This window comes from Hippocampus guttulatus, chromosome 8 (assembly GCF_054856545.1).
Source record: "Hippocampus guttulatus isolate MCC_2025c chromosome 8, RoL_Hgut_1.0, whole genome shotgun sequence".
NCBI classification, from domain to species: domain Eukaryota; kingdom Metazoa; phylum Chordata; class Actinopteri; order Syngnathiformes; family Syngnathidae; genus Hippocampus; species Hippocampus guttulatus.
Window position 1 is genome coordinate 17,756,421 of NC_141268.1, and position 25,156 is coordinate 17,781,576.

Consider the following 25,156-nt stretch of genomic DNA (forward strand, 5'->3'; position numbering starts at 1 on the left):
GTCCAAAACCGCACTGTGGAAATGACTTCAGCTCTTTGCCAAGGAAGCTTTTGGCAAGTGATTTGTACTTTTTTTTTTTTCCTCAATGAAATACTTAGAAAATAGCCACAAGGGAAGATGAATCACAAGGAAGTAGAGTTGTATCTTTTATCTTGCCATGGCAAAAACACGCGCAAGTGGGAGCGTGTCAGCACAATTTGTTTTGATTGTGGTTGTCGGTTTAATGTGATTATTGCCGTGGAGGTGTTCGATACAATAAATTATTCATATTACAAAACAGGCATGCAAGCGTAGTCCTGCTTGTTCAAGAAAAAAAAAAAACGGAAACCACCAACTCAGCATTAAATGGCTATTCTGGTTGTGTTTTGTAGATTTGATTTATTATTAGAAAAATATGAGGTGCAAATAAAAACAGTAAAAAAAAAAAGCAAACAAATCAAACAGAAAGGCGTACGACTCTCAACATCAGTAACATTAGTGTTGAAAAGACACGTTGTGCTTACATGAAGCGGATACATATGTACAAAAGATGATCCAATAATACAATGACACGTCTTTGTAACCATCAGTAATTGTACCCTCAAACTGTTATTTAGAGACACAAGACAGTGAGTCATGTCTGTATTATTATGATTCCACTGCATTCTTCAGTGGTTGTTTTAGTTTGCGCTAACTGAGAATAAACAGAAACTCGAATATCGTTTACGTGGGTTAACTTCCATCGATACAAAGCTGTGCCAAATGTATATTTGATAACTGATCAATGCTAAAAGTGTGATTAGAGGTTAAAAAACCAATCTGTACAATATTATACAGAGTGATTGAATGCATTATCTCTTGCTAAAAATAATCATGGCCCTCTTGGGTACTCTCAATCTGGGGGGGGAAAAAAAAGAAAATTGAGTGAGCTAATCAGAATAACAAACAGAAAACGTTATCTACACTGATGTCTTAGCGCACACTTTTACCGTACCTCGTGTGAGAGTTCAAACCTCAGTGGACTTGCCAACATTTGAGTTCTGTGACAAAGAGTTGTTTGGGTTATGGCAAATGTGATCATATAAAACGAAGCTTGCTCGCAGACAAAATGAAGAAAGGTTATTGGACGACGTCGTTTCGGTGCTGCACCTTAGCACAGAGCTGATTCTTGGCCTCAAGTGCAACTGCTGCTCGGCTTTGTTCAGAGGATCTGCACGCTCCAGTTGGAATGGATCCCGCCGCCTCCCTGACAGTAGTGGCGGGGGTGCAGACTGGAGATGCGTCCTCAGCCTCCCTTTCCGGAGCGGAGCGATAACCGCGAGCGCAGCTGCTGAGACCGCTGACACTTTCTCCCGAAGACTCCGAGCTGTCCACTGCACAGAGACAACACCAAGTCAGGGTAGGATAAAGGGATGAGGTGATCGATATCTGCAACTTCCAAATGGTAAATGACACGTTGATTATGAAATTAACCCTTTCAGGGCCAGCGGTTACTACAGTGGACAGTTACAGGGTGCATGAAGGGGTTCAAGCTGAAAGCCGTCACATCCATTCCATTGTGGTTGAGTTTGAGAGGCAAAACCTTGAACACTCACTGTCCAAATATTTGGACCACGCTGTACATTTTGATTCATCAGTTGGCAGGTTGCAATTGACAATTACACAATAAGTTGTGACTCCCACTCTCAGGGTCGAGGTCGTCCTGCTCTAGAACCCCTGCCGGTGACACGTATCCTTCGAAGCCACTTATTAACGCCTTCTGCTTTGGCCCACCGAAATACGCTGTCAGGGACACAGAGCCCAGTCCTGAGGAAGAGGAGGAGGATGAAGTTCTCCGTGACCCGGCAGATTTTGTTTGGGCCCCAGGATGACCGTTGTGTGGCCCATACGGTCCGACGTGGGGCAGCACCTTGTTTTCTAAGGAGGGCAGCAAAAAACACAAATACGTTTGATCATAACTAAATATACACTATTATATAATCCATCCATCCGTTTTGTAAACAGCTTATCTGTTCACCAGACACACACAGGGGCACATAAAAACAACAAAAAGCATTTGCATTCACAATTTAGAGTGTCCAATAAAATCATGGGCATTTCTTTGGAATGTGCGAGGAAGCCATAGTATCCTCAGAAAATGGAGGCCGGAACCTCAGATCTGTGAGCCAGACATGCTGCTTGTATTATCCAATAGCAATGACAGCGAATATGAGTGTACCTCTTCCCATCAGCCCACAGTCAACAGCTCTGTCACTGATAGCCGCCTCACTTGGTTGGATGTCCATGAAGGGTTTGTTTCCAATTCCCATAAAGACTCTCTCTTGCATACGGATCTCTGACGGACACACACACCAAAATAAATACATAAATAAATAAATATAAAGTCTTTGTTTTAGAAATGGGTGGACTACAATGCACGTGTGTGTGATATCTGTGTCAATTTAAATATACAGTATATATTGATTGATTGATTGAACATATAAACACAACATGAAAGACATTTAAAAAAAATGTAAGAAAAAATATCAATACATATCTTGGTCCAGTACAGCTTTTATGCTAATTTTTTATTAATGCCGAATCAATATTAAGAGTCAGTAGACCTTATTTTTTTAGTCTTTTCACAATATTAATATTTCTTTATCTTTTATAGCATTAAGGAACAAGGTGGATGAATTGTTCATATATTTCTTGACTCTGGAATTTATTTTGCTCGTTCGCGACCATCATGAATAAATCTGTTATTTTATCAAGAATAATATTTTATCCTTTTTGATTTTAGAATTTAATATTCGCCATGTTTCTTGTGTGTTACCTCGGTTGTGTAGCGCCTGATCCCAGAGGATCCGTTCCAGGTCCTTGGTCCAGGCCTCTTTCACTTCCCGGCTAAATGCTTGAAGTGTGTACGTGTCTTGGGTTTTCCGCTTTCGGAACCAAATCTCAAAGCAAAGGCCCGTGTCGCCAGTGTTCTGGGTCATGCCAACGTCTGACGTCTGTGTACAAACACCAGGATCATTAGTATTAATTATCTGGGGTGGCTGGGTGTCGTCACTAGACGGGACCTGCAGTTTGCCTTTATTGGCTGTATGTTATAATAAAGGTAATACTGCATTCACAGATGGAGCAGCAGTGGGGTTTTTTTAAGCATGTATTAAAAGAAAAAAACATTTCAATTAAAATATGAACGTGTGGTGGCACGGAGTGAACATGGCGTCCTAGGATATTGGTTATGTCTCACCATGTCTCAGTTCAGAAAAAGTTTTGTTATTGCAGCAAGCACATGCAGGCAAACACACCACATATACCTCCTCAGTCCACTCACCTGTTGCATAAGAGGAAGCGAAGGCAACAGGCAACAAGTATATTGTGCAGTTACGTGTATATTCTGGCATCTGTCAGTAAAATTCCATGACTTCATATTGAGAAAAAGAAATCAGTGAACGTGCGTACCTTGAATGACTGCTTGTAGATGTACGTATCATTCCCCACATCTGTCTTCCTGGTCTTGCTAAAGAGGATGAGTTCTTGAAAGAGGAAAATATGACGGGAAAATTTTTTCTTCCTGAATGTTACAGAGAACTCATCCTGGCGAATTAACTGCCCTTGCTCCTTGAGATTAACCTGCAGGGGACAAAAAAAGAATGATGCCAAACCTCACTCGGGATGGAATTCTCTTATTTTTGCATATTCTGTAACATTTATTCACAAAACAGATGGAATATTTCCGATGAAAAATAACTTCTGATGGGAATTGACATTGACTGCCCAGCCCACAGCACCTTACATTCCACAGAGCAGACGGAAGACGTATTTGCAATCTGAATTTGATGCAATTTGGCCCATCCCAGAAGAACGATGACTAATCATGATTGATGCCACACTCCTGCCTCAGCCTGCTCACCCCCCTTGTCAGTCGTTTCCATTATTCATCATCAGCGCTTCTCTACAGCATTTCTAAAACTTTGATACAAATTACCGGTACTAATATAACAAACATGCTCAAATGTTATTGTTAATAACTCAATTTATGCACCCGTATGAACAACACTGGTCATGTTGTTGATTTGTCACAATATCAATATTATTGTCGGCAATGATTCACCAATGTAGGAAACAGCGACATATGTCACACTTCAGGTCTATAAATCTATGCAAGTGTTTTACATTTTCAAATGATCACTTTTACAATCATCTTAACTCATTCACTCCCAAAGACGTTTTTAAACGTCTTTTCAGACTTGGTCCAGAATTGGTTGGTACTGAATGAGTTAAAATTAATATCCCATCACGGGTAAGCTGTTTTTGGGACAGGCCCGAGTTAGTTGTGTGGTCCTTGATGGCTACCTGATGTCTATTGATATTAGCCACCCCCTGCTCTGATTTGTCCACAAGTGTAAAGTGGCTGACAACCGTTCCAGGATGTACGCCGTATCTCGCCCAAAGTCAGTTGGAGGACAATAGTAGGATGAACGGGCTGGGGAATCTCGGGGTGCTCTGATCAAAAACAAATTGCAATGCCAAAGTTGACATCTCTGAGGATGTGGCTCAACTTCAGTTGGTGATGACAAATTGCTCATCTTTATATGACAAACTGGTTGGGACTGAACCATTAACACTTGCGTACCTTCATTTGACACAATGACAGAATTCTCCTTCGATCAATGACCGAATATTGCTTTGTAGGTCTTTCCCTGGTACTAACAACAAAAAAAAAGATGATATATTTAACAATTGAGTTGTCCTCACGTCACATTGGCGGATGGCATCCATGGCCAGCAGATTGTTGCCATGTCTGAGCTGGAAGTGAACGACCTCCAAGGCAACTTTGAGTTCAGCCAGCTCTCTGACTTGTCCGGGCGCACATTCCCTCATCATGTCTTGCAGCAGCAGGCTGTACTTACTGATCCGCTGCACTGGTTTCAGTAAGTAAGACCACAGGTCCATTTTGTCCCTGAGATTCAGCTGCTTTTGCTGGTGGGGGAGGGACACAGGAGAGAGCTGTCAAAGAAGAGGTTGCTGACAATGTACAGAGGCAACAAATTTATCTCTTGCTGCAGGAAAACATGAGGTGCATTTGTTCAAATTTAGATTGACACTGTCTGAAACTCAAGGTTATCATTCTGGCTGCTACAATATTGTGCAAATACCTTTCTTTGTGAGTGTCTCATACTATTATGTAGACACTTTCAATGTCGTGAGTCATACTATTAGAGAATGAGTTTTTGCCTTGACAATTAAGACAATGACATTTAATTTATTGTCCAAGTCGAGCCAAAGTTGTTTTCCCCCACTATTGTTTGTTTATATACTTTAAATGTTTCTAATTTTGACTTCTGTTTATTTAGCACAAATGGTTGTTGGTCTATGTATGCGATGCGATTAGCTGGCAACCGGTACAGGGTGTGCCCCTCCTACTGCCCGTAGACAGCCGGGATAGGCTCAGGCACACCCGCAACTCTTGTAAGGATAAGCGGATCAGAAAATGGATGAATGGATGGTTTCGGAATGCACATCTGCCTCACCTCCCCGCTGCCCTGCATTTGGATCTGTAACAATGCCAAACATTAACAGCACCAAATGAAAAATACCTTCGATAATAAACTTTGGGGAAGAGTTTTTTGGGGGGCTGACTAACAATAATATTTGAAGAATTGCTGACCAGCAATCCTGCTTGAATGATGTTGTGCTTGCATGCTAACCAGGAGCCCATAAGCCGAAACAGGTGCATCACGGCCCCTTTAAATAGCATTCTGAATTTAAAGTAGACATTAAAGTAAACCATTTGTATCTCACTCCCCTTAAAGAAAGATTGAATTCAGAGAAAAAAATACTATTCACCTTGAAGAAAGCCTTTCCGTGATTGATGAGCAGACTATCAGACTGCGGTTTATTTTTGCTGTAAAGGGCATACAAAGCGAAGTTTTCTCTCTACAAGGAGGTGAGAGAAAGAAATGCCGTTAGATAAAAGCATTATCACGCACCCACTGTGTGTCACTCTGACAAATTACTTGGTGTACTTTAGGACATTGGTCCTCATCGTCATTTGGTGCCGGGTCACACAGAAGGACGAAATAATTTACATTTCTTCCATTTTATTCATATCGGAATATGGAAGATGTTTAATTTTGAAAAATTACCGGATTCTCTGTTATATCCGTTTACAGCGTTTGACGCAGGTGAAGGAGGCGCTTCTCAGTCACGTGATAGGTTACCGCTAAAAAAGAGCTAGCAAAATGAATTAAAAAACAAACGTCTTTGGGAAGGGGAAAAGGCCCAGCCAGGAGATAGAAGAGGAGCCTACGACTTCCAAAACAAAGAAGGCTACATTTAATAAGACGGTATCAGGAGTCCGACTAAAGATATGGATTTATATCAACAGGAGATTCCCACGCACCAAGCCCACTCTGCATAATATGTGGCGATGGTGAGTTGTAGTTTTCATACACTTTTTATTAGCGGTGTATCTTATTTTGAAGGCACGTTTAAATGTTACCGTAGCGACCAGAGAGCTTCGCATATGTTCCTCGTTCATGATTTGGTTTTATTGTGTTACGAAAATACCACAGTTGTCATGCAGGTCATATCACATTATACCACAATTTTATAAAAGCAACATATGAGCTGCTAGGTTGTTGTTGTTTTAACTAAAAATATCATTTTGGGGGGTTGGAGGGGGGTAATTATGTAAAGCTGAACAATTGCTGTTCCAAACAGCAAATCACTGCAATGGTGTGAATGGAAATGAATTATTCTGTCACCTACGTGTCGTAGGAAGCAGCGTCCCACCCGAAAGGGTTCGTTCACGCAGTTCTGCAGCTCACTCAAGAAATGATGGCGGTGGAAGTCATGCAGTTTTTCCAGGTTACCAAAGACGCTCCCCTTCTGACCCCGGAGGTCCTGTGGGACGTCGCTCCTCTCCAACTCGGGGAAGTAGTGCTCCCGAACATAGCCCAGAGCATTTACGTATTCCCTCTCCGTGGACAAAAGCTCCTCCATGATCTTTCGCAGTTTCCTGAAACAAAGCATGACTGAAGTTTCCTGGACAGGACCTTGCGATGCTTTCAATTGAGGGATGGAGCCTAACTTACAAAACATTGTTTCCATTGTTTTCCGTCGGCGTGAAAAACGACTCATTTGCCTCATCTGAGCTTTGGGTTGAAGCTGGATATTCTTTGTTGGGACCTTCCTCATTACCATCTTTTGATTTGACGGTCAGACTCTCAAATTGGGAGGAAGGCCGGTTTTGGAGCGGCTCTGACTTTTGTGTCAGTGGTACCTTATTCCTCTGATAGAGCGGTTCTTTTACATTAAAAAGTGAAACATCAATTGCAAACGGTGTAAAAGTGGTTATTCGTGATCCCTCACTCAGGGACCGACCCAAGATTCGGTGCCATGAAATGTCTGCGTCCCCTTGAACCGAGGCTGTTCTGCTTAGGTCAGCCTCACTGTGGTGCCCTCTTGGTTTCCATTTTGTGTCGAGATGAGAGTGAACATTTTGAGGTCCAGTTGGAGTTTCTCCATTTTTTTGTGGTCGAAGCTCCAGAGCTGGAGGTTCTCTTTTTTCATTCCCTTTCAAGAATGCAGCTGTGGTGTGTTCACTTTCAGGGATGTGAGCTACATCCTTTTGAGAGGTTGGTTGTTGGGTCAGGGACCATTCAGCCTCCCTCATTTCAGTCCTCTTCTCCATTCCTCCATCTTCCCCATGAGTGCTTACGGCTGTGCTCTGTTGGTTTCGCTTCTTATCTTTGCACGCCTTCTTCTTCTGCATCTTCTCAAGACGCTGCCTGACTTCTTGGCAGCGCACCCACGCCGCATTCCACGCGCTCATCGCCCCGCAGGAACCTGATCTTAAAGAACAGGCCTTAGATTTCAAGGCCTGGAAATGCCGGGTGGAGAATTCATCACCTAATCTCTCTTCATACATCTGCAGTGTGCTGAGAGTGGCCTGAGCCAAGTAACACCCATGCTCTACCTGCTCCAAAAAATGGCTGCATTCCTTGGCCAAAGCTGATGCCTACAGAGAGAGAGAGAGAGAGAAAAAAACAATGCAGCCTTTAGGTTAGCTCGTGTCAGTCAAACTGGGAGCATAGCGCAGTTAAAAACCCACAGCCAAGCTAGCAAATCGAACCTGATCACAGAAGCGGTGCACTGTGACAAGTGTGTTTCGGTCTTTGTGCATCTGCTCCGCACGTGACATGAAGTCATCTACGTTGCACTTGAAGGTGCTGAGTAGAGTATGAAAAACATCTGCCGCTGGACTGGACACACTTGAACTCATATTTTTTTCTGCCTCAGTCACAAGAGTCAAGGCATACTGTTGTTTTTCCTGGAAAAAATGTTTTACTTTTTTTTTTTTGACATTTCAACAACTAAACAGAAACAGGATGCCCTAGCTCAGTGTTTTTCAAACTTTTTTTGAGCCAAAGCACACTTCTTTCATTGAAAAAAATCTCGCGGCACACCACTAGCTGAAAATGTGAAAAGAAACCCCGCTTATTTGAACTTTTAACGTGTTATATTGTTACTATAACCGTTTTTAACATTGAAGAATGATGTTATAACAGCTTGAATTGGAATCAAATGAACACAAAGAAAAAAGTATTTTATAATCTTTCATATTGTTTCACCTTCATCCTGCATTCTTGCGTCACAAATTTGCTTGTTTGTCGGCTAAACACAAGGCAATTGGCTAACCGTTGCTGCTCCCTAGCGGTAAGAGAGGGTACGACACGATTACTTTCTGGGCACGATTACTTTCACAGGCATAAAAATTGGATATTTTCCCTGGCGCGGCACAGGGTTTGAAAAACACTGCCCTAGCCGACTCCATTTGAGCGTGCTTGTAAAGGGCATCTGTACCTTTGCTTGAAGGAGGAACGTGTCAAACTGCTGCATGATGTCTTCAGTGTACAAATTATCTTTTTGGTCAAAGTCCTTCAGTCTGCGTTCACCTTCTTGACTGAACCACACAGCCGACTGCAGGGCGCGGCACAAAAATCATCGGACCAGCAATATCGCTGACGTTTCACCACATGATGCGAACAGAACTCGCCGTACCTCTTTGATTTTTGCATCCATGTCCCTGAGCGTGAAAAGGAGCTCCAGTTGCTGAAGCGACTCGTTTGATCTCATCACCAGCACGTGGAGCTTCTCCTCCACCTGGTTGTACAGATGTGTCACTGACTCCAGAGCATCTCTGCAACCACAGACATTCATCGTTTGGGTCGACACCAAGAGGGAGACACATCACGGTGCAGGGAAAAGGTAGTTGAAAGAAAACAAGAGTGATGAAAGGAGTAGATGATTAGAACCATTTCAGTCTTGTGAAATAACCGGAGAGCAACAATCCGACCCAAACCAGAAACTTGGCTGGACAGTATCCGTTAATGACAAACGACTCAGTGGACAACATATGCGATACCTGTAGTCTTCAGACTGTGGAAAGCGGAACTCTTCCCTCCTCATCCTGGCGAGCACCGCCCCACCTTCTCGCTGCAACGTCACCAATCGGGTGTCCTCCAGCACCTCCTTCATCAAATCCCTCTGTTCCTGAATGCATCCACGTACTTCCTGCAACAGTAAAAAAAAAAAAAAAAAAGCTTGTTGTGGACACAATTGAAAAAGAAGCTGCACACATTCAGTTTGACAATGTTTTTTTTTTGTCTTTTTTTAACCTGGGCTGTGTCCATGACGTTGCCTTCATTGACTTGAGTAATAGCCCTCTGTAACAAACTGTCAGCCTCTTGCAGGTCCGTTATGAAAGAAACCAGTCTCTGAAATGGAATGCAATGAAGCTTCAGGGGAACAGACTGTCACACAGCAACTGTCTGAAGCAAACGCAGTCAGTAAAATCCAAAATGCTGATTTACACGTCCTTCCGTAATTCCCTTAGAGGAGGATTCACCAACAACTTGAATCTGTAAGATATTCGTTTGGTACTGAACACTGATGAAAGCAAAGGGCTAACCAGTTATACGCACCTCTGAAATAACACATTCGCCGCATCCTTCTTTTGTTGCATAACTAATATATATTGTCAAGACGCGCATGTACAATCTCCCCTTGTGAAGTCCAAGTCTAGGTCATCTTTCTAACATCTCAGTCTGATAAAATGGTGCAATTTTGGGTGTTACCTGATGGAACTGCAGCCAATCTGCATGGCTGTAGGTGAAGGTTCCTCCCAGTTCTGAGGTCAGCTGGGAAACGTCCACTGTTTTGTTGAGGGCCTTCATCGACGTCACCAAGTCCATCTAGCAGACGGCAACAGCATTGTGCAAAAAAAAAAAAAACCCCGGCACAGGAATTTGTACTCTGCGACTGACTTGAACGTTTCTTACCTGCAGACCAGGCTGCTTTTCAGGGCGTGGACATGTGTCTTTATCCACCAGCATTACTATACTGTGGACGGCGTGAAGTGCTTGCTCCTGTTGTAAACGGAAACGGCTTGTGACTCTGGCGTACAATTTTTAATCCACTGAGTTTTCAAATGTGCCACAATCTCTCTCTAAAATGGGGATGTCGCCCCCTAGCGCATGCCCTGTCAAGACATCCATCCATCCATTTTCTCTAGCCATGATTCCTCAACACGGCGCCACGAGAAACGATCCAGTTTCCCTTGATTGGTCTGGTAATTTCTTACAAATATTGTATCATTGTTTATCTATCCATGACGGAAACCTAGAGTGACATGAACTAGAATAATTAAACGCACGTCCACAACATGTCAGAAGATACAATTAACCCGTGTATCCACTTGTTGCCACTCATACAACAGAATAATGTCTTTGTGTTTCACGAAACAGATTCCTCACAGAGAATGTAAAGTGAATTGAGATGAGATCAGATGGATACTGTATTTTTTTTTCATTTTAAACGACATTTTGATCCTCCACTTTTCGGTCTTTTGTGTCTTATCTCTCCTATTGTTGTTATTTGAACCTGTGCCATGAGCAGAGCTTTGTAGAGGTGAGGCGGTGGAGCCTTCTTCCTGGCATCGACGACCAAAGTCATTCCCAGTTCTTGAACATCTTTCCTAAGAAAACAATGACTCACTTTAGGGCACATCCAAACACGTCGTCTTCATCACAGGGGTCTTTGTGAGAGAGCGGCTTCCCACCAAATCGGTAATTATCTTTTATCACTTCATCTTTCTCTGTCTCAGACATCCTCACATGTTCATGTTATCACACGCCCATCATAATGGCCTGGACGGTCTTGAGGGACTTGAGCCTATGTCAGACTTGTGTGCTAATTCTAGCAGGGTGTGCATACCAGACAGTTGGCCGCCAGCCTGGCTACAGTAACATACTTTTGAGCTGTGGCTCCACAGAAGAGAAGGATGCTATCACATTAGTTCAATTGGTTCTTGAACTACAAAGACTATGTGAGTGTCACAGTCAACATAAAACACTGTTGAAGTCGAGAGTAAGTGGTAGACAGAGGTCAACAAAGGCCACTGTCGCTACCAGTTGGCCCTAATGGTTCATTTGATATAATGCATAGTATGTAGAGTTTTAAGTGATTGTACTGTGAACAGATAGTTGGGATGCACTGACTGTATATGAAATAGTTGGATTCCTACTGCCCTCTTGTGGCCTTAACGATTATTACACAATCACCCCGTTGGTGTTTCCCTATCCTGTACACGACTACAATCCATTACCATTGAATTTACGTGTCACTCTGAATATTAAGCATACAGCAACTGCATCGATTCACAGAAAGAGATAGTTTATAGGCTGCCATACATTTAAAGTTCTCACTTTTGCGTGCTTACATTTTTTGGACCGGTAAAGGTCACTGCACTCCCAACAGGACTGACAAAATCAAGCTGACAACGTCCGATCTCTTACCATGTAGTTTCTGTTCTACTTTGCCAAGAGAGGAGTAGGAGGCAGCGACTATGCAAATGCCTTTGCTATGCATTCTCAGGTTTTGCACTCTTATTGATAGAAATAGGACTCGGATTTCATTTTGTTCAAACTTTGATTCTGCATGAGGCACCTGGGAATGGAGTGAAGGTAGAGCAGTAACTCGCAGAGATTCTGTGCTGATAATGGAGGTGAGGTCCACTCCTTGTCACAGTAAACCTCCACCACTGCCCGACCAGTCTTGTCCCGGCTGCCTGCAGGTGAGCAAATAAAAATGTAATGAATGAATAGCAAGGTACCGACATAAACTCTCCAGAAGGTTAATTGGCAAGTTTAATGTTGGCCTTCATAAAATAGTGTCTGCCTTTTATGAGAACCTATTCACTTCTCAGGAAGGAAACGTACCTGGTAAACAAATGATAGGCAGTTCAAGCAAACCGCGGATGCTTTGGAGAGTGGACTTCAGACTTGGAGGAGACGCAGGGGGCAAAGAGCTGCCAGATGGGACCTGAGAGGAGTATTTGTCTTCTGTCTTTGAGTTCTGGAGTCTCGGGTGCGGTTCATTTGTAGTGGAGGGAGTTTCACTTCCGCCAGGCTGGGAATCTGTCAGTAAACATAAACGTGTCCATACAATGTTTTTTGTTCAGGGTCACGGCAAGGTCAGGGGTCAAAACCGGCTAATGGCTCGGCCCTGCAAGGGTTGACAGAACAATTGTGAATGGGTGATATAGTACTACTACTACTACTGTTACTACTTCGACTATTACCACTATCCATCCGTCCATCTGTCCCTGTTCTATAGCCCTTGTCCTTATTCTGGTTGTGGGCACGCTGTAATCTATTCCAGCTGACTCGGAAATTATCGGACATATACAGACAAACATTCACATGCAGACCTATGGACAGTGTAGAGTCTTTTATTAGCCTAACCTGCATGTTTTTGGAATGTGGGAGGAAATCTGGTGTATCCGGAACAAATCCACAAAAGCCTGAGGGAGAACATGTCAACTCCACACTGGAAGGCCATTACCACTACTCGTAATAGCAAGACTTTTGACAAGGATAAGGACTTGATTCCACGGGAACAACTACACGATCAACTTGTGCATGTTTATACAGTCACATCACAAGTGATGACCCTCCCATGAACGAGTACAGCCACCTGCACAGCTGTGTGTTAAGCTTTACAAATGTGCCTTGCTGTAACAAATGCAATGGCCCCAGTTACTAAACCAGCCTTTGATTTCAAAAATCTTAATTGGTCTCTCCTCTGAGCCGACAAAGGTTTTTCAGTGCTTTCTGGCTTTTCTGCTTTAATAGCCCGTGACATGCATATCTCCGGTCAAGATCTGGGCATGCATCCTCTCAAGGTGCAAAGGATCATATGCCAGTGAGCGCACTTCTGGCCTGCTTTGATGTCCATCTGCACAAGAAATTGCAATATATCAATTCATCACAACCTCCCCATTTAAATGGGAAGCTATTTCCCGTCATCAATTTTAAAGATGTAAATGCAAGCAAAATTACAAGAGAAAATGAGACTGGATCTACTGAGGATCCTATTTGAAAATTAAACTCTCCATCCGTGACCTACAATATAATGATTCCTTTTGCAAATGTTCTAGGGCCTTTCTAGTGTTCAGAAATGCATCCTGCGAGAAAATGTATGGAAAGAAAATATGGAATATTCATTCTGACTTCTTACCTTTCCTGTAGAATTTCAGTTTTTCCAGCTTTGGGATCGCCTCATCTGGCAGGTCAGCTTTCGTGCTCTGCATCATGCTGCTAACTGTCTCGGGGCAAATATCACTGTGGCTCCTGTTATTGTGTTTGTAGAAAAGTGGACTCCCTTTAGGAGTGTCAGATACAGTTGACAGAGACCTAACCTTAGATTTGTGTTTGCCTGATGATTTCATAACATCCACTTTTTGCTGTGGCTTCTTGTCCGGATCATCACATGATTCTAAAAGTAACCCGGGTCGCTCCATGTGCTCAGACCGAGAAAGAAGTTTGGTTTGAATTTTATGACTGTAACTTAAGCCGGGAGTTGACGTCAAAATAACAGGGGATTCCTTTAGAATGTCATCTGATTCAGGGCTTGCGGGGAAAATTTGTGTTGTTGTCTCACAGCAGTGTCTGTATTGGCAGAAGTCATGGCCTGACATGTGCGTATTGCAGTGGTTACAAAACTGTCCACGTTCATTGTTTTCTTCCAGATCTTCACAAAGGCCGACCTCCTCCAGTGCCGAAAGGTAGTCAACGCTCCCTTTTTCGAAAGGGACGGGGTTTCTCAGCGCCGCTAGGTATGAATCCCGGTACCGGCATTTGATGTCTTGCTCCGAGGGGTCCTCCCCCGGCTTCTCCTGGCTGCATGGTATACAAGGCTCCTCTGCGTACTGAAGGGTGCGGCCGCAGAAAACGCTGCTCGGCAGTTGCGCGGATGGCGGCGGCGGTCTGACGGGTTTGATCAAGACTGAATTTGGTGGATTCGAATGGCTGCCATGTTTCGTTACAAACTCCTTCCCTTTTGCGACATCCACCAAGTCCACATAATCACCTTCGATTTCGAGATAATTGCGGCTGTCCCAGGTGTTCGGGGACACCCACCCCACAGGTTTGTTTTGAGGTTTAGAATAGGATCTGGGGATTCTTTGATAATGGTCCAATCTGACAAGTCTGGTCGAACTATCCACAGGTCTTAGGGATGCTGACATCCGATCTTTTAACGGAACAACCCGAGCCTCCAGCGGCAGAGTGGATGTGCCGTAAGTGCACGGAACTGACATAAGCTTTGGCTCTGGAGGAACTTCCTGGTAAGTGGTCATCACCTTTGGCTTGTCCAAAAACTCCGGGACGGCCACTTCCGCCCACGGCAACTTGATTACTCCTTGGTCAGTGCAAAGTAAGCAGCGAGAGAGAGGAGTCCCGTGGCGTCCATCGTTGATGTCCTGCAGCCAATTTTCAGTGAAGATGCACGGGTAGGAAGTCTCGGGGATCGGGGTCTCCTCCACTTCCCGACATCCGGCTTCCAGAAGAGTTTTGAGGACGATACGAGCTGCCTGATCAGCAAAAGGTTCCACCTGGAGATAAAAGTCTCCAGGACGCAGCAGCAAGGGGTTCACGGGTGCTAGCTGGACCACTGTTTTGTCATGGAGGCAGAGAGGCCAGCCTTCACAGCGGAAAACCACATCCGAATATCCAGCCTGAAAATATATAAGCAGACTTTCATGTATTCCTTTGCTACCGTGATATTCCCGAAGAGCATCTCCATCTCGTGCTTGACGAACATAGAAACTTGGAATCGTGTTTTTAATTTGCTACGCTTTTAAATTGTTGTGGTGGAAACACCCGATATCGGTATATGTGTTACTTACACATGCAGCCTGCTGTACACTTTCCAGCAGGTGTTTGGAAGGGATAAGGAAATCCAGTAGGCACTGCAAGGCATCGCCGTGGTAACGTTCCTCGATGGTACGGAAGAGCTGGCTGAGGACGATGGGCGCCGTGGCCTCAAAAGGTGGGAAGAGGGCCGAGAGGGCGCTCTGGATGGACGAGTCCAGAGATTCTGGGTTCTGCACAACCACAAGAAGAAATGATTGAGCTCGATTACTGTCTCCATTTTATGAAGAGGTCACAAATGGAGCTTTGTCCATTTTGCCCGAGTTCCATTGTAGGCGTTGCGGGGTCAGCTCTCGCTCGGTTATGGTGTTCATGTGAGCTTGCAAGGCTTTCTTTCTCTAAATTGGCCCCGTGATTGACTTGTAACCAGTTCAGGGTGTAGCCTAGCTGGCATCAGTTTCAGTTCGCTGTTACCCCGAAGGGGATATGCTGGGTCGAGAATGTTTGTATAAATCCCAAAAAAGGACCCGGAAATGAATATTCTGTGTACCGCAACATAAGAAACTGGAGCAATCACATCAAACTGACCTTATTCTAGTTAAATGCATGTAAGAGCAAAATGAGACTAATCAATAACAGTTTTTACTGTATCTGGAGAAGATTAACTCTGCGCATGTTTGCAGCTTGTTTCTGGTCTTATTTCATGGTCTTTCAATAAAAAACAAAAAAATCAGAACCAGCTGGACATCTGTGCAAGTACCGCAAAACACACAGCGGTCCCTAAAAAATGCCTAAAATGGTCTTGATGTGGTAAAGATAATCAATTTCATGTGCTTGAAATGAGTGAGCAAAGTTTTTAAAATGAAAAAAATTTGGAAGGGTAGAATTCAAAGCCATGTACATCCATCACCTCCATCGCATCTGACTTTGAAGTGAGACACAAACTCAAAGCTCCGGGTAATTTGCAGTTATCAGTCAACCAACCTAACAAGCTTCTGGAGCAGAAGTTGGAGAACATGGAGAAAAACCCATCGCAAGCACGGGGAGAACGAGCAAATTCCATACAGGAAGGCTTGAATCAATGTATGAACTCAGAACCTTTTGCCAGGCACGCTGTAGCTGGCACCAGTATTGGGTTCCATTGGTTGCCATGACTAATAGGATTTAATTTATTTGAGGTTGTTGTGTTTTTTTAAAAGTGTTTTATGTTTCCATATGAACCTTGATAGTTATGCTTTTTCTTCAAATCTCTTCAATACGTATTCAGAATATTTTCTCAGAGATCGCTTCCGGTTTAGGGTCACGTGTGGCGGATAGCGAGGGAAGAGAGAGAGAGTCGTCCTTGACCGGAGTAGATCCAGACGCCGGCTAATCAAGTGCTGCGCCATGCTGCCAGTAAAGGCTCATTCTTTTTTTCAAACATTTTGTGTACAGGATCTTGTTTCCCCCTTTTTTCCGTTTGAATTCCAACATGTTTAGAACACCTTGCAATGCCACCAAAGTAAAAGTTGAGTCTGAAAATCAGACCTCATCCTCTCGGCACCGCGCTTGCCTTTAAATTTTATTTGATTTTTTTCCAGAATTGAAAACTGGATTAAAATTCAACATATTTCAGGATCTGGAGAGGTCTTAACTGCCTGCATGTCTGCTATCCATACGATCGGACCACAGTGCCTTGCAGGCGTGGAAAGGAGCCTGTTTACGGCCCTTCCTCGTTTAGCCTGACAGCCACACCAGGACCAGGGCCTGACCCAGCGTAAACACAGTGCAGCAGCTTCAAAGACCTCACACTGGTTGTGCTGGGACCGATGCTGGTGCGACCATGTCGCACATTCGTGACACGCCGGGGAACTGAGGTCATTGCCGCTTTTCGGTGAGTGGTTCGGGAAAGCATTCGGTTTTGCCTCAATGTGCTCGGTATTTGTCAAATTAACAACATTTGATCTGTCGAGATTTAGTAACTCTTGTAGACAGCGTGCGCTAAGTCGAAAAGAATGTTTCCTTTTTTTGTGTGCACATCTGTAACAATAGATTATCTACAGGAGAACAAAATACCTCCGAGTCTGGCTCTTGAACCGTAATGCATCACAGCTGTTTGAGACTCGACTGTGCACTTTTCAGCCTGATGTCGCAGCTATTAAAACATAGAGCTGGGAAAGTGGCTTAAGATATTTCATTTCCCATTGCGGAGATTTCAATTCCTTCAAAGTTGCATCCAGTCTTATCGGAGTAAATTAATGTCAATAATGATTCACACATACATCCAAGTGCAAATGTCATTTCTAGAAGACACTTTTTAGTTGAAGTTGAGCCCAAATATGTTCAGTCTGGAAATGTTTCAATGTGGGTGGGGATCGTGTTCAAACAAAGGTGTTTAAAACCTGATATGTTGCAGCCTGGGTGGACCTCTGTGGGTGGTTCGGCGGATGATATTCACACGATTAAGAGAGCATCACTGGAGAGATTTACAGAGCGTTAGCTTTTTTGGAACCAGGTCACATGGTCCAGGCAGCCCGGGGAGTTGCCATGTTTTGTTTGAAATTCACAACAAAGAAAAAGACGAGAACTGACCGTTTCCCTACTGACAGGCAATGTGTGTGGCACAGTAATGACAACGTGTTCGAATCGAATCATTGCAACGATAAAATCGGTTGCGCGCTGCCAACTCAGTCAAACGCACGTTTTATTTAGTCAATTATTTAAGCAAATTTATGGCGTTCCGTTGGTCAGGCTTCCTAGTTTTTTTTTCTACTTAAATCGACATGCTCAGTACTATATACTCAACTCGTCTTAAATTTATTTATAGTAGACTTTACACTGATTTGATCAGCTATATCCATCCGCGAAATCCAGCTATATTTATGCGTGGGGGGCCGCCACAAATGAATTTTGGTCACCATTTGTTGCCATTGTATGAACTTTGTTTTGCTACGCAGAGATGCAGCACTGCTCCTTGCATGAGTCTCTTCATGGAGCCCCGTTCCATATACGCTACGTCAAGTGACTGAAGTCTCAAAAGTATCATTATTAACTTTGAAAATCAATCTTGGTGGTGTCAGAGGCATCAAAAATTTAATCGGTATCAAGCCACCATGGCCCTCCAGCAGGCATAATGGCCGCCTCTCTAATGGCCTCACTGCCTGTACATAAAATTAGCTATTGCTAATCGCTCTTCCACACCATCACATTCACATTGTGTTTGACGTATCAAGTTATCCCAGCATTCGAAACAAGACGCACTGTTGTCGAAAGACACTGAGAAAAACTCAGAACATCGCTCTGAGGCCTTTCCCTTCTTTTGGTTGCGAGACAAAATGCAGCGGCCGCTTCTCACAGCTTCACTCCCACAAACAGCCCCGTGCGCAGCGTTCCACTGGACTTCTATCCCAGCCTTTATCTTGTTTGCCTGGAGTGCAAAGGATTGGCGAGTCGATGACCACATTCCACAGCCGCCTCCTTTCTGCCCACTATTGCCGTTGTTGGATGCGATGTAGCTCGGAAAAGGGATTGGGTCTCCAGCAAAGATCACTGTGGATCCTGATTCAACATGCTTTTGTGGACAATTATTTGCAATGAAGGGTCCGGCCGGCTCTCTTTGTCTCGTTTGCCATTTAAGAAAACCCCCTCCACCCGTCCACCCCCCACCCCTGGGGCTATTGCAGTCTTTGTTTCTCCAGATTGCCTCTGGCTTTGGGTCAAACAAGCAGATTTGAGCCCTACTATAAACATGTAGTCAAGCGCTTTTGCGGTCCCTTTCTGCGATTAGCCACGAAGGAGCCAAAAGGTTAACGAATACTGGCCGTGCTTTGATTGTAGAGATTAACTCAATGGACTCTCGTGACTCATAATGCATTTGCCGATGTCATCACCACCCCACCCCCGCCCCAGAAAAAAAAAAATTCTGTCAAGAAAGTGACCTCTAAGCTAATGTTAGCTAACAACACAAACGCTGACTGACTGTGTTGTATTCTGCATGTATAAGCAAGCTCATACTTCCAAAGGTCCTATATGAAAACACAAGCAACTCAGCCATGACGACAGACAACGAGTGTGGCAACAAAGTGCTGATGGGATGTGACACCTGGGCATGTTTTCTAAACAGAAAGGCACTTGGTGATGTCCAAAAGGGAGAAGGAAATGTTGTGTCAAGAAAATAGTGAATCGGGGGCAGAGGGCCTCCAGGGGTTTTTTTTTTTTTTCGCGTCCTACCACTTCAAGCAAATTGAAAAGACTATTTTCCAGGGCCTCTGTGGACTCTTTTTAACGGCTCTTTGAATCATTGTGATTCAGGCGCAGTAGTTACACGACAACAACCCCAAATGGAAAGTTGTTTTTTTTTTTAATATGACTTTATCTATAATTGTTTTTTTCGAGGCACTAACTGCAATGTCTCAAGTGATGACCTCGTTTGGTCGGTTGGTTTTCCTTTGTGCACATTAATAATTTTCGGTGGTGTGACTGAAATGTTTTTAATTTACATGTTTTTTTCTGTATTGCAAATGAAGTGAAAGGTTTTGGAACAGTCATGGGAAAGTATTGATTTAAAAAAAACACGTATGAACCCTAAATTATGTTTTGATGTATTGCAGTCCAAATAGAACACGAATAATCCTGTGCAATAAATTATGTCACCCGAGCCCGCCCTCATATGTTCATATAAACATGTAACAGGGACCTCCATGCCATTCGACCTCCTCCACTCCTTCCTCCTCCGAGTGGAAGGGAGTCACAGTTGTCTTTATGTGCGATCCTTTCTTATTAGCATCAGCAGACAGTCACTCCATTCAGAGATGACATCTTAAGTCCTTTTGACTGATAAAAAGCCCATCCAAGACTAAGTGCCTGCATTGCTTCGGTCCCCCAGCTGACAAAAAGGAAGCAAATTCCTTTCCCCGTTTCAGGGATGGTTCTGATTATCATTTGTTTATTTTCTACTCGCGGGGTTGCAATGTGTAACACGAAAAGGCTGCCGAGATGCAAACGCATGCGCCCACGTGGATGAGCTTACGTTTCAATTCGCAAATGCAGACAGACTCACATTGAAGATTGACAACAGCCGTGCTCTGCACTCTTTTACTGTATTAAAATGTGCATTTTACCATGCCGTGGGACACTGGTGTCAAACACAAGGCCCGGGGGCCAGTTCTGGCCCGCCACATCATATTAGGTGGCCCGCGAAAGCGTGTGTCAACTTCCATGATCCTTGCTCAAATCTGGACCGAAATGTGAAATTGTCATGTGTAATCAATAACGTTGAGATTTTGCAAAACATTTTTTGGGGAGGGGGGACAAGAATTGAACAAACAACAAATATTGTGCAAGTAATAATATGATGTAATGATGAAACATTTATTCGGTTTCACCGTCGTAATGGCCCTCCGAGGGACGACGTAACTCCAAAGTGGCTCGCGACAAAAATTGAGTTTGGCACCCACTGCCGTAGGGCAATCCATCATGTTTACATGTATTCTACAAACATGGAAAATAACATTCACACTGGGGAAAATGATGAACTAGAAACAGAGCTGGCAAACTGAGACAAACATTGAAGCTCAATTGGTCCAGTCTGGTTAATCCAGCACATGTTTGTCTTGAACCAGCAACAAAAGGATTACAAAATTCTTTAGCTGGGCCGGTGTACTGTAATCCTATTTGTTTTAAAACAAACTTTAAACATTGAGGGAAGGTGGCCGCTCTGAGAACTCCAGTCGTAACATATACGGCACTGTCTCGGCTATTCACTCAGCAATGGGTGTGTTTTGAAAACACTGCAAGGCACTTGACCCACTTTTTGTGAAACCGAGACAATAAACACAGTCGAACGATTGCCCACAGCTCCGAAATGTGTTTGTTTTTCTGACTGAACAAATTAAAAAAAAAACTCGCCTCCATTCAGTTGTATCAAGTACGTTTGCCGGTAATTCCAAGCAGATGGTTTTCATGAATTGGCAGCAGGAATTTGGCAATAATCAAAATGGCCAGGAAGTATGATTTTGCTTCCAGAGGGAGCCAAAATAATTGAAAGTGAAGAAGTGATGACGGGTTCTTGGCAAGGAAGCAAGCTACCGATGGCCTTCACTCGGGCGCTCACAAAAATGAACACTGACAAAGACGGCATCGGACTCCAGAAGAAGTGGTTGCATAGTACAAGTGTCATTCATTCATCGCGAGTCCAGGCCAATTTTTTTCTTAGCCTGGGCCAATTTCTGATTCATTTTTGTGTCTTTTTGCCCACTTGCTGATGTTCTTAATGGAAATGAGAAGAAGAAGAAAAGAAAAAGTTGTATTAGGGTGTGTGCGGTAATAATTTCTCTTCATATTTTAAACCTTATCCGTATTGTTACCAAACCTTTGGAAAGAAACGTTCCATTATGCAGACTTTTAAACGATTCTGACAAATTCTTCCATTTTTTTTTTTTTTTTTTTTTTTGCTTTTGTACAGTCACTTTTTGTCCAAATGTGAAAGAAATAATGAGAGAAGTTGAACGTTTTCTCTTAACACAAACATATTAAAAGTCTTGTTTCACATGAATGTAGCACCTATCTGCCAATTCTCTGGACCACTTATCCTGTTTAAAAGAGAAGAATACTCTCGACTAATGACAATACAATACAATAAATACATCCTGATCTGTATAGTTTTTTCACAACAGCTGCAGCTGTAACAAAGCTCTTGAGACAAAGTCTTGGATGGCTTTGCCAGGCAATCACAGAGCATTTAAGTGCGTGAGATACTGTCAGAATACGAATCATTTTCAGTTTCATCCTTAGTCAATGCTTGCTCGGTAATTAACCCTTTCACCCACCCTGTAACCTGAAAACATGAGAAGCCCTCCACTGTCGTAACCGCTGTTCCCGAAAGGGTTAAATATCGTCACCGCTTTCCACGAATCAACTGTAGTCTGGATCAAATGTGAAAATGAAATGTGAAAGGAAAATAAAAAACGCCATCAGCCACATTTGCTTCGCTTCTACTGTTTTTTTTTAAACTCTTATAACAAACATCTTTTGCATCCGCTTTGCATACCTTTTGACTACTATGACAGACGTTCACATCGGAAATCCAATGCCTGTTTACTGTTAAATCTTAAATGAGGGTCGGTCAGCATCTCAACGTAAATAAGCAGCTCCTACAAACAGTCCTGGCTGGTAAAACCGGTGCCTCGGCAACGGTGGAAGGATAAAGTTCCAGTGACAGAAACTAGTCACAACCAAACCGACACTTAAGTTTAGCTGTGGGAAAGGAGATCATGGAACCGACACCTGGATATTAATTTGTACAAACACTTGTCGATTTGCTGTAAAATATATATTAATACACAGTAAAATCCAAGTTCATTAGTATGGCTTCATGGGACGCAGTGTCTTTACGTAACTCGTATTTGAACGTTTCGTCGACGGCGCAGCCATCGGTCAATCCGAAAGGATGCTGAAAAAGATGCCTCAAAAGTCAAACAAAACTTGGAGTTCAAACGCACATCGTATGCCACGTCAACAGATCTTCAGCTGACTGACTTTCAAAAGATTAATTTCCCCTGCAAAAACCACAACTTACATTTTTCAGATGCGTTAATGTGAACAATGTCAGTTAACACAGCAAAGCCAGCAAATTGTATGCGGCAAGAGAATTTCCAGTTATTTTTACTTATATTTTAAAGTTGGGGGACGATACAAAGGAACAATTAGTTCCGCAAACAATTTAATATGAAGGTGGCAGTTGCATGATCTCTGTTGTGAGATGCAACAAAGCCAATTTTCACAACTGCAAAACTGAATTGCCCAACTTTAAAAAAAAAAAAAAATCTAAATTTTTTGCCTTGAAATTTTGAATTCACTCATTTTCTTTTCCCCAGCGCGCGCACTCACTTTGCTTTTTCTTTGGCCATGGGGGGCTTTTTGTGATGTCACAATGACAAAAAGAAAAATGATGATGATAACCCTAAAGTCAGTCATGTGACTTGTGACTGGATGTCAAATACGGTCTGGTACATCACAATGAATAAATGGTGAGCTTTGATTAATTCTGGCAAAAAAAAAAAAAAGGATGTTCAAAGAGAGGTTTTTTTTAGTTTTTTTTTTTTTTACTTTCTTTTACTTGAACAGAAGAACCCGGAATTCAACCTTAGATTAGGTTTTAAGTTTGGAGGTCCCTTTGTATACTGCAAGCAATCTCCCCTAAAATGAAGCTGTGTCTAAAAACAAAGAGAAACTTTTATTTGTACTTTTCAGCATGTTTTTTTTTAACAAGAGGGAGTTGAACTGTTGAACTGCAAAGCTGCAGAAGCGTTTATAGACCCAAAACTCCCCCCTCCACTCACGAAAGAATTTGGCCCCGTCCGCATGAATCGAAGTCTTTAAAAAAAAAAAGTGAAGGGCTTGAAGAAGCTTAACAACAGAGCCTGTGCGGCACTCTCTGTCAGTGTTCTCACACTCCAGCAGTTTGAGATGCTGCGGGCTGCTGATGGGAACCAGCCCCACCAACTCTGCTCAGGGCAACTAAAAACGTTTTTATGGTCTTTCAAGTGACATCCACTTTTTTGTTTCGCGCTGTACCGTGGGTGGGCTTCATTTTTGTTGTTGTTTCTGTGTTGAAATCGGGCACAAAATAAAAAAAAAACAGAACCTGACTTCAGTTACAAACACACTTGACAAAGACAAAAGAGGCAAACATGCCCAAGCTCGACACTCATGCGCTGTCCCACTAGGTCAGTGGAGCAGTGGAGTTCTTCACGCGGACTGTAACAATGACCCACAAAGACAAATGCGTGAGTTTACCATCTTCACAGAAGTTTCTCCTCTACCAGGCAGCAACTTTGGTCATAATCCTCCGCAGAGACGCTCCCCGGGATCTGCGCTGAGAGACGGGCCATGTTGAGAGTACCGGCGGGCAGGTTGTCATCTGTTTCCGTACATCCCCGCGGCAGTCCTGACGGAAGACCGACAAAAGCCGCCTTGTTTCCTCATCGAATTTTTCTGCTCTTGCGGCGCGAGGACGAAAAGCAAGTTGTCAAGCAAGTCTCCTTGTTCACGGGCTCTGTGGCTTTCTCTTGAGTGCTTCGAGCAAGCTGGGGGTGAACTGGGGAGAGAGAGAGAGGGAAGAGAGAGAAAGATTGTTCGAGAGGGGGAGGAGAAAAGCTTTCCCTTTTGGAGGAAATCCCCCTGGAGTCTTTTCAGTTTCTTCTCTCTCTCTCTCTCAGAACACACACACACACACACTACATTCACACAGTCCATGCTGGCTTTATCACACAGCCAAACACACCCTGAGACATAATATCACCCAAGAGAAGCAGTCCACTCTGCACAAACACGGCTGGCATGCGTGGCTCTATCCAAAGAACGACAATCGCCGCGCGTTGAAGCACACGACCGCGCAGATGTCTCCACATTTCATTGAGTGCGCAAAAGCACCCCCTTGGATGTGGCCCCTTTCATTCTATTTTCATCGGCCAGAGCCTTTTTCGACAAACGAGCCCGTGCCTTTCTCCACGCACGGGCCGTCCCCTTTGGGCTTTTTCATTTCCTTCCTCGGGTGATTGTCCTCGGGCAACACAGTCCAGCCTTTGACTCCAATCAAAGACACAAGAGGGGCTTCCTCGCCTCGGGCCGCAGGCTAACCGCCTTCACATTTGACCTGAAGAATGTTGTGATGTGCCCTCCGGACGTCTACTTTTTAAAACATCTGCATTTAGGAGACGGCCTGGTGTTTGGAAGCGACATCGGCCCCGTGTCGCATTCTCGAAAGGGAAGATTGACAGGGCCCGACGCTCATTCCTCTCGACTGGCTGCCAGAAAAATGAGCGCAAGTGGTGTCGTTTAGACTAGCCTTGAACGTTCCATGAATATTTTGGTTATGAAGGGATGGGTTATGTTTCTTTTAATCCAGAAAGGTACTCTGTTGCTGAAGCTGGATGATCAAGCCTCACTCCTGCGCTTCTGCTTCTCACGAGGTCTTCGGAATTTCTCGC

General features: G+C 43.6%; 1 protein-coding gene across 4 annotated transcripts; it reads right to left on the minus strand.

The window, feature by feature from the left end:
- Positions 1 to 358: 358 nt before the first annotated feature.
- quob (quattro b) lies at positions 359 to 24,251 on the minus strand. 4 transcript variants are annotated; one of them, XM_086117830.1, is made up of 24 exons: positions 23,964 to 24,251; positions 15,224 to 15,421; positions 13,555 to 15,052; positions 12,255 to 12,452; positions 11,983 to 12,103; positions 10,918 to 11,011; positions 10,317 to 10,403; positions 10,113 to 10,229; positions 9,654 to 9,752; positions 9,401 to 9,549; positions 9,037 to 9,175; positions 8,839 to 8,955; positions 8,108 to 8,305; positions 7,068 to 7,993; positions 6,742 to 6,991; positions 5,818 to 5,907; positions 4,726 to 4,950; positions 3,430 to 3,600; positions 2,795 to 2,972; positions 2,198 to 2,314; positions 1,642 to 1,896; positions 1,129 to 1,352; positions 974 to 1,019; positions 359 to 876 (listed from the first exon to the last, which is right to left on the minus strand). In XM_086117830.1, exons 1-23 carry the CDS (start codon positions 23,964 to 23,966, stop codon positions 987 to 989), a joined length of 5,487 nt encoding a protein of 1,828 aa, XP_085973956.1. In that variant the 5' UTR covers positions 23,967 to 24,251; the 3' UTR covers positions 359 to 876; positions 974 to 986. The 4 variants fall into 4 exon arrangements, with proteins under 4 accessions (XP_085973956.1, XP_085973957.1, XP_085973955.1 ...); XM_086117831.1 differs by having other exon boundaries at positions 359 to 1,019; positions 1,753 to 1,896; XM_086117829.1 differs by having other exon boundaries at positions 359 to 1,019.
- Positions 24,252 to 25,156: the final 905 nt, after the last annotated feature.